At 34.3% G+C, this 9,228-nt stretch overlaps 1 protein-coding gene and 2 pseudogenes across 1 annotated transcript; all 3 read right to left on the reverse strand.

Moving 5' to 3' along the window:
• Positions 1–1,304: 1,304 nt before the first annotated feature.
• Positions 1,305–4,103, reverse strand: LOC124831685 (uncharacterized). The gene is made up of 2 exons (XM_088091881.1): positions 3,473–4,103; positions 1,305–3,079 (listed from the first exon to the last, which is right to left on the reverse strand). Exons 1-2 carry the CDS (start codon positions 3,560–3,562, stop codon positions 1,532–1,534), a joined length of 1,638 nt encoding a protein of 545 aa, XP_087948007.1. The 5' UTR covers positions 3,563–4,103; the 3' UTR covers positions 1,305–1,531.
• Positions 4,104–7,608: 3,505 nt separating this feature from the next.
• LOC124831686 (AT-hook motif nuclear-localized protein 20 pseudogene) lies at positions 7,609–8,061 on the reverse strand (annotated as a pseudogene).
• Positions 8,062–8,503: 442 nt separating this feature from the next.
• LOC148204432 (uncharacterized) overlaps positions 8,504–9,228 on the reverse strand; it is a 9,568-nt pseudogene continuing 8,843 nt past the window's right edge.

Here is a 9,228-nt window from a genome sequence, read left to right on the forward strand (position 1 = left end):
ACATATAATCTTTCTTTCATTTGATACAAATGCATGTTAATTAACTACTTTATGTATAATTTTCGTTTGTTTTAACCGATTATTTTCGTGTTCTTGTCCTTCATAGATGCATTCTGCTTTCTCTCTCACGGGTGATGACACTTTATTGCGATGAACCCACCTTTTGAAGGTTAGTTTTTGTTTTCGTTTTGAAGAACTTGTTTGATGTTTTTTTTTAACTTGTTTATGATTGTTGTTTGGTTGAACTTGTTTGTTGTTGTTTGATTGAACTTGTTTGTTGTTGGTTATTGTTGTTTGTTGTTGATCAAAGTTCATGCTTTATAAAATACCAAAAACTTGAAATTTGTTGTTTTTCTACTTTTCAGATCTCGTAGAATTGTTAAAAACGATCACAGTTAATTAAAAAAAAGAATTGATTAACCTCAAATATTGACAAAATTTGACGTTAAGTTAGCGTCTTATATTGACAAAATTCAACGTTAATTTAACGTCGAATCTTTTAAAATTCGACATCAATTTAATGTCTCCTGATATGACGTCGTTCGTGAATTTGCTGTTAAAAGCCCAAAATATTTGACGTTGTACGCGATTTTTGTACTAGTGTCTACGAGCTTATGCAAAAGATAATTTTTGAAAATAATTGATTATTATTGAAGATAATTTATTATCTACAAATCGTTTCATTTTTTGTTTTTATTGATATAATCGATTATCTCAAGTGATAATAGATTATCCTAGTGAGTTTCGAAAATAATTTTACATTAAATATTTGTGTACATCTATGTATTCTAACTACTGAGTTATTACAAAAGAAGTATTACAAAAACCTTATTCTTCAATGAACATCAATTTCTTCTTGTCTTTAAGCACTTCATCATCAAAATTCTTTTGGCTTTAAAATAGCTTGTTGACAACATAAAGCCTAATCCTCGTCCTTAATATTTATCTCAATGTTCTTCAAGTTGTCCAGAATCTTGTTCAAGTCTACTAGCCACTCCACAATCATTCTTGATTTAGTCATCTTAAACACAATTGTTACTTTAAACTAAATTTAAGTGCCAAAAGACTTAGTAACTTAAGTTTCACCCACACCAATGTAACAATCATTAACCACTTCTCCTAATGCTTTATCACTGATACTCATAATTATGGTGTTTCTGACCTTGTTGATCATGTCAGCCTTTTCCTTCTAAGGAGTAGGCGTTGTCACGTTAGTCTCACCCTTTAAAGTATCAACACAACCTTGTTGTATAGAGATGACCTCCATCTTAACAATAATAATGCAAGAAAATACAAGAACAAGATTGAAAGGAAACACTTTTATTGACTAGAAAATTCCATACCTAGAGACTTTAACCCAATTATGATGAAGGGTAGAACCTAAATTAAGGGAATAACATAAAATCATTCAACGAAAATAAAAACTTTAAGATAATATAATATATAATCTACTAGGTGATATAATACAAGTACGTTCTTGACAGTCTAACTAGTTTGAACACTAACTAGTTTCAACACTAGACAATCTTCTTCATCCAAACCCTACCCTTCTTGCTTTAGTCTTCAAGTGGGCTTTTTTCATGAAAATTTGCAATGGGTTTCTTTTTTGAGACTCTTCAACGGAGCCCCCTTCATGAGACTCTTCAACGAGATCCTCTTCATGAGGCTCTGTGATGGGGCTTCCTTCATGAGACTCTCCAACAGGGGCCCCTTCATGAGACTCTTTGACGTGGCTTTCTTCATGAAATTCTTCAACAGGACTTTTTTCATCAGACTCGAGGCTTCCTTTATGAGACTCTTCAACGAGACTTCCTACATGAATCTCTTCGATGAGGCTTCCTTCACGAGACTCTTCAAAGAGGCTTCCTTCATGAATCTCTTCAATGAGGCTTTTTTCATGAATCTCTTCAACGAGACCCCCTCCATCACTTTTCAATAGACCTCCCTTCAGGAGACTCTTCAACGAAGTTTCCTTCAAGAGACTCTTCAATGAGACATCCTTCATAAGACTCTTCAACGGGATCCCTTTCACGAAATTCTTTGAGGTTTCCTTCATGACACTTTTTAACATGACTTCCTTCATAAGATTGTCTAAGTGAGTCACTGAGCTCTTCAACAAATCTTTTATTGCACATGATTTAGCACCTATCACATTTTCTTTATTCTTCACCTTGTTTGAAATAACCAATCTTGAACGAATGTCATCTTCGTGAGCATCTACGAACGACAATTCGTGAAACGAATTTTGTGAGACGATCAGCTCGCGCAATGACTCCGACATTTTAGGGACGACTTCCAACAAAAGATTTGGCAAATAGCTCCAAGTTGTTATGGTGGTATAGGCAAAACTCACTAGACCAATTGTCAGTTCCTTGCAAACCTTCTCGAAGGAGACATCCGCAACAGAGAGCCCTGAAAAGAGGTCATCGCAGAGCCTCCTTTCAATGGGAAAAAGTATCTTCCCAGCTGCCTTGCATGTTTTTAACCACATCTGAACATCCTCAGTATTGGGCGTTTGAAATTGTAACCCTAGTACGCGCAGACAATCTTCTAGAAACTCCCTTCGCCATTTACTGTAAATGTCGCTGCATTCCTCATCCAAACCTGCATCCACCATCTGCTTCAGGGTTTCCTTAAGGCGCGTACTAATTCCTGGTGGAAGTGCATCCCTCACCAAGTTGACGTCAGGCTGTGGTACTTCTTTGGAGTCAGACACGGCTTTAAGGTATTTGTCCACCTCACTGCAAACCATGGGAGCGAGCATCTGATTCTCCTTCTCAAGCTTCTTTATGCAATTCTTGAGTTGTTGGATGATAAGATCAGCATCTTGTGGATGTGAATCGCTTTTTCTAAGATCCCCGTCTTCTAGTGAGGTACCTAGAGTACTATGAACATCAGAATTAGCTTGTTGTGACATGATATCTTGACTCTCGATGTCATCAACTTGAATGATTACTTGATTTTGTTCCTGGAGCTGAAGATTCTCCTCTTGTGTGTCACGCGGATGGTCTGGAAGCAGGAGAAGGGAATAAGTGAAACCTGCTCCAACAATGACTAACCACAATTTGATCTTCATGAGCTGTATTATTAGACATGCGCAGAAGAAATGTACTAGATCAACTTGGAATCCAAATTGGGTGAGATTTGACAAGCCAAGCGACATGATAGCAAAAGCAGCACAAGAGATCAAACTGTATGCATCAGGTTTACCCTTCACCACGTTATCATAAAAAAAGGAATAAACGGAAGTGATTATGACAACCAAAAACACTAAACGAGATTCCAACGGGAGAGAAATGGAACTCGACCTTGCCTTTGAGAACAAGACGACAAGGAAAACGATGAAACGGAAAACCATATATAGAAGCATCTTCCAGCACCTCCAGTTTCCCAGTAAAAAGTGGAAAGAGGAACTGAGTGCATAACAGAGCAGTCCAATTACAGATGAAGCAAGACATATGATTCTCAGTACCTTTGGTTTCTTCAGCCATCTCAGTATTTGGTTGAGCATGAGCAAAGTTTGCTTCTGGCCATTCACCCACCACAAATAGAACGCCTCCATCTTTCGATGAGAGAAACCTCACTGCGAAGACTTTATAAAAGAACTCGTGCATGTTGGATAAATTTTAATGGGTCCCACGTGTTTTTTAATAATTGTAAAAGTAGAAAAGTAGTGTGTTTGGATGTGCAAAGTCATGCAAGGCAGCAGCTTTTGTACGTTGCAAGTCTTTGGTTGCAAGCATGTTTGATGTTGTTAGCACCAGTGTAAGATGGGTGGAGTTATGCTATAAATCTAAGAGAGAGCAAGGGGTTAAGTACCCACCACGGAGAAGAAGGAAAAATGTAGAAAGGTGTGGTCAAGTGGAGAAAAATATGTAGGAGTTTGTGGGAGAGAGAGGAACCACCGTGGGAAGAAAGAAGAGAGAATTATGTAGTGAGTGAAGAAAGGTGAAGGATAAAAACAGAGTTGTGTTGTGCATTTGTTTGAGTTTTAAGAGTGTCTTTTGTTGTATCTTAGAGAGTGATGATTGTTGTCTATGTTTGTTTGTGTGTTCTGGATAGTTTTCCAGAAAATTATTATAATGAAATATATTTCCCAGATACTACAAAATTGGTTTCATATTTCTACATTGCACAGTTATAAACTCAGTGATTCATATATCGTTATGTTTGGCAATTTCCAAGAACTTGGTATTTCTGAACTCAGAAGGTTGAGAGGCTCTCAATTTGAATGTTTAACTTCTTGATAAACATGTTGATTTGTACAAAATAAATGAAGAAGATATCTAGACCAGAACAAGTCATCGGAGACTCATAGTCCATCTAGTAGAATTTGGTTCTAACTCATACTTCAGACTAAAAATGTCCCCTTGGTCAAAACAAAATTTTATTAAAAAGATTCACATGATTAGTCATAAGTCTTTCTTTTATTATGTTAATTATTTTATTTTTCATAATATATTTTTAATAATATTTTAAAAATTTTGACTAAGTTTTATTAAAAAATTTAAATAAAATTATCTAATTGTATTAACATATACTTTTTTTATTTCTTATTTTTTTTAAATTGTGTGTATTTTTATTCTATTCAATTTTTAACATACGAATTTCTTTATGTTATATTAGCACTATTTTATAAAAAATAATTTATTTAATATTTTTATAGATGATTCTTTTGAGAAAATAATTTTTTTTCAAACTCGCTTGTTATATTTTAGATATCAAAACTAAAGTTAAAAGTTTATTTATGTATAATTTTTTTAAATAATTTATTAAAATATGTTCATACAAACTTTCAAAACATGAAAAAATTAAAAAAAAAATATGCTTTTACGATTATATTCAAATATAAATAATTTTTAGACTTATAGAAAATGATTTATTTTGAACAATTTTTTTTTCAACTTTCCAAAATAAAGAAATTATACATCTAAAGTATAATAACAATTAAAAAATTATTTTGACTAGTGTTTTAATAAAATCAAGATTCACATATTCTTTAGGAATAATAAGTTTTCATCATTAGCAAATATATATTACCTTCCATTTTTTTACAAATTAATCTTTACACTAACTTCTATCAAAACTATCTCTATTTTATTAGATACTAAAAAATTACTTTTGTATAATAAAATTCTTAATCTATAATTTTCCTTAAGTATTCAACATTTTAAAAAAAGATATTTGGAATGAAAAAAAATATATCATGTGAAATTTATTAATATCATAAAAAAATAAATGAAAAAAATAATTAAAAATGTATTAAAAAATTAATTTATTTTTGGAACACCAATCCTACTCTATTCTTGTTTTAATCTACTTTACATTGAGTTTTAGGGACTGAGATTTTTTTAAAATTTCCTACTGAGTAAAAAAAACTCAGATTTAATTTTAGAGAGTTAAAACTAATCTATAGACTATAAACTCAAATGACAGTTCTAAAAATATTTGTGTGAAAAAAATGTATAAACGAATTGTCATCATTTACTCAACAAGTATAAAGTACTTGTTGACCTAAATTGCCATTTTCGTGGTGGGACAACTCACTCGTAAGTAGTACTTTAAATAAAAAGAAAAAAAAGAAAAGAAAACAACCTTGTTGACCTTTCTAACGCTGCAAATGGTAAAAGAATTGTCTGTAATTTATTTAAATTAATAATGATTTTGCCGGTGTGCAACTTTTATTCTACTATATTTTAATTTATATTAACAGTCAAATAAAACATATTTTGTAAAATGGAAAACCATATTTGTAATTAAAACTTTGTAAAAACTCATGTTCAAAAAGTGAATTTGAACTGAAAATTCTTACAAATTACACCACTATGTTATCATGTTGGGATTTCTACGATCCTTCAAAGAAAAATATTGTCGATTGTGAAGGTTACTCTAAATTCATATCTTACTAACCAACCTTCACATATTTTATGAGAGAAACCCCTCACCGTGATGAAACTTCATAGAAACTAAAATTTCAGGTTCAAAGACTAAAGGATAAAAGGTGAATTTACTAAACTCCTCACTCACTGATTTCTTTATCGTTATTTTATCTGTGGGAGATTCCTCGAACTTTTAGAGAAAAACCAGTCTCTTGACCCGTTCCTACACATGGGTCCCTTTAATAATAATAAATTCAAAATATAACATTTATATAAATAAGTTAATATTTGTAAGCATGTTTAGTTGCTTATCATGGTCATTCCGTAAACTTGGTTCGTATCCGACCAATCCATGATTGTTGTCCCGTGCATCTTACCTATCTTATCTATCTTATCCTGCACCTTCCAGTTTACAATTTTATCCTTTATTTATTAAAGTCATATCAAATTTAATGATAACTTAACGATGTTCCAACGCATAAACACCCTTAATCGATGTTCCGATGTTTAAATGTCGGTTTCATATTACCGTAGTTTAAATTTCGGCAACCCTCAACCGAATTTCGAATTTCGATTGATGATATGTTACACTTCAAACTTCGTTTATATATTTGAATGTGTTTTTATACTTTTTTTTATTTTATTTTGTTATGTTTTGTACAGCACTTCAACTTTTGATGTTTTTATTTTAATTGTTTTAGTTTTAGACTAATATATATATATATATATATATATATATATATATATATATATATATATATATAATATGTTATATGTTGTTTTTTAAATTTATTTTTATGTTGTTTTAGTTGTTTGTAATTTTAATTTTATGCTTTTACTTAGCTGTTTTAGTTTTATGCTGTTTTTTATTTTGTTATATATATTTTTACCATAAATATGTTTAAGCTATTTTGTGTTTAAATTATAATATGTTAATGTTTTATGTTATTATTTAAATTGTAATAATTTTTGTTGTATTTTATTTATTAGGTGATTTTTAGGTGTTATTCTTTTTCAATAATTGTTATGATTTTTTAAATATTGTTTTACTTATATATTTTAGATATTTTATCTTTTTAGAAAATATCTGTTTTAAGTATTTTGTATTTAATTTATAATATATTAATGTTATATATATACATTATTTAAATTTTAATGTTTATGTGTTAATCAATAGGTGTTGTTATATTTTTTATTATTTCATTTTTTAATATGAACGGTACTTTCAAGTGTGTTTATTGCATTTTCAATTACGTTAAGCTATGAATCGTACTTCCAACTACGGTTATCATGAATCGCATTTTCAACTATGACGAGCTCTCAACCGCACTCTCAAGTGAAACAGAAACCAATTTGGATGTCCAACACTAGTGCAGTCAGGGGATACGACAGCGGTTATTTTCGTCATTTGGCAGCGGTTCCTGAACCGAGGCATATACAGGCGAGGCAAAAAGTCCAGAGTTTTATGCCTCGGTTCTAAACCGAGACCCAAAGTTGAATGATTTCGCCTCGGGTCAAGTCAACCGATCTAGTATGTTCATCTCTACTGCCTCGGTTGTAACCATAACCGAGACAGTAAGGTCTTTTTTTTTAATATTAATAATAATATTATTATTATATTTAAATAAAGTCTAGAAGGTAATTAATTAACTGGCTGAACTAATTAAGACTCATATATGATCCTTCTCAAGAGTAATATAGTGTTTGGTTGATTTGAGAAAATCCATGTTCATCTTTGGAAAGGAGGTCTGGCATGAGGAGCATGACCCCAAGGAGAAGAACAAGCTTTGCCAGGACCGCCTCCCATCCCCGGTAGAGACCCGCCGCCACCACCCTGCTTCTGATCATCCTCCTCCAAAGGCAATCTCTCGTAAGTTGCATTGGAAAACGTGCCCGCCATTATCAAAACTGGACCAGCCGCCACCAGTGAGCCCACCACCCTGCCGCCAATGATCTGTCCCTGGCCTCCCGCGAGATAGATGGTGAGACCGATGGCACCAAGAGGGGATGTTCCGGGGAGAAACGAGCCGGTGAGGGAGAGGACGGCGCCAAGAGCCATGAGCTGGCGAAGAGTAACGTTCACGACGGCCCCGCTGCCGCTGAGAATGGACACACCGCGCAAACGCCTCCGCGCGAATTGGACCACATAGTCGGTGATGTCGGCGCCGCTGGCAATCTCCATGACGTGGCTTCGCATCGCGTTGGGGCTGTCTTGGGTGACAAATCCCAGATCCGCACTCTCGTTCATGGAAAATCCCATATCTGCACTCTCGTTCATGGAAAATCCCAGATCCGCACTCTCGGTTTGGGCTTGCAGTCACCGCACTCTCGTTCATGGAAAATCCCAGATCTGCACTCTCGTTCATGGAAAATCCCAGATTCGCACTCTCGGTTTGGGCTTGCAGTCACCGCACTCTCGTTCATGGAAAATCCCAGATCCGGTTTCCTCATCGGAGAGAGGCGAGTAAACAGGAAGAGTGATATCCCAGATTTGGTTGACTCAACAGAGAGAAAAAAAAAATTTAGGGAGAAGAAGCTGTGCTGGGCGACGCAAATGAAAGTGTGTAGGTTAAGTCGAGGTGAATGAAGCTACTACCTCGGTTACTAAAAAGCCCGAGGTAATATCACAATATTGCACCGATTAAAAGCAATTGCCGAAGTATAAAGTCCCCCTTAACCACCTCGGTTCCTGAAGAACCGATGTCGTAGCTGACCTGTCAGTGGTTCAGGCAAAAAGCAGGCATTCACAGGTGCATAGGTCTCGGGTGCCTAAGAAACCGAGGCAGTAAGGCTGTTTGAAAAGTTGTCAAACAGGATGGCCTGATTTGCAATGATTTGTACAATGGTATAGGTTTCGAGTTTTCTATCAACCGAGGCAGTACAACCATTCTGCTTCGGGTGAACTGATGACCGAGGTATATAGGGTTTTATGCTTCAGTTTTTCGTAACCGAAGCATATATGGCGCCTTCAAAAGTCCTTTTTTTACTAGTGCAAGCAAATGGAAGAGAAGAAAAACCATCACTTTTGAAAGGTGCTCACCACCATGACACCACCAAGACAGCACCACGACAACCACCAAACAAACAATGAGATTTCTGTGAAAAGGAAAGGCAAGTGAGACTGTGAGAAGTAAATGAGGAAGAGGGGAGGAGAAACACTCAAAGAAGAGAAAGAGGGCGTAGGGTTTGAGATATAAAATATGAAATGGGATAGTGAGAAGAAAGAGATGAGTAGTTTAGGTTTTTAATTATTTAATGGGTCAATTAAAAAAAAGTAACAGTAAAAAATTCTCTAACAAGGACACAGATGAAAAAAAATAAAATAGAGAGGTGTAGGGTGAGATAGATG

This window comes from Vigna umbellata, chromosome 1, assembly GCF_029865625.1.
Source record: "Vigna umbellata cultivar VRB3 chromosome 1, Vumbellata_1.0, whole genome shotgun sequence".
NCBI lineage: Eukaryota > Viridiplantae > Streptophyta > Magnoliopsida > Fabales > Fabaceae > Vigna > Vigna umbellata.

Excerpts from the sequence above, each read along its gene's own strand:
- LOC124831685 (XM_088091881.1), bottom strand. The coding sequence starts at position 3,562 with ATGGAGGCGTTCTATTTGTGGTGGGTGAATGGCCAGAAGCAAACTTTG. Across the intron at positions 3,080-3,472 it reads GATGGCTGAAGAAACCAAAG|CTCATGAAGATCAAATTGTG; the intron begins GTACTGAGAATC and ends CTAATAATACAG.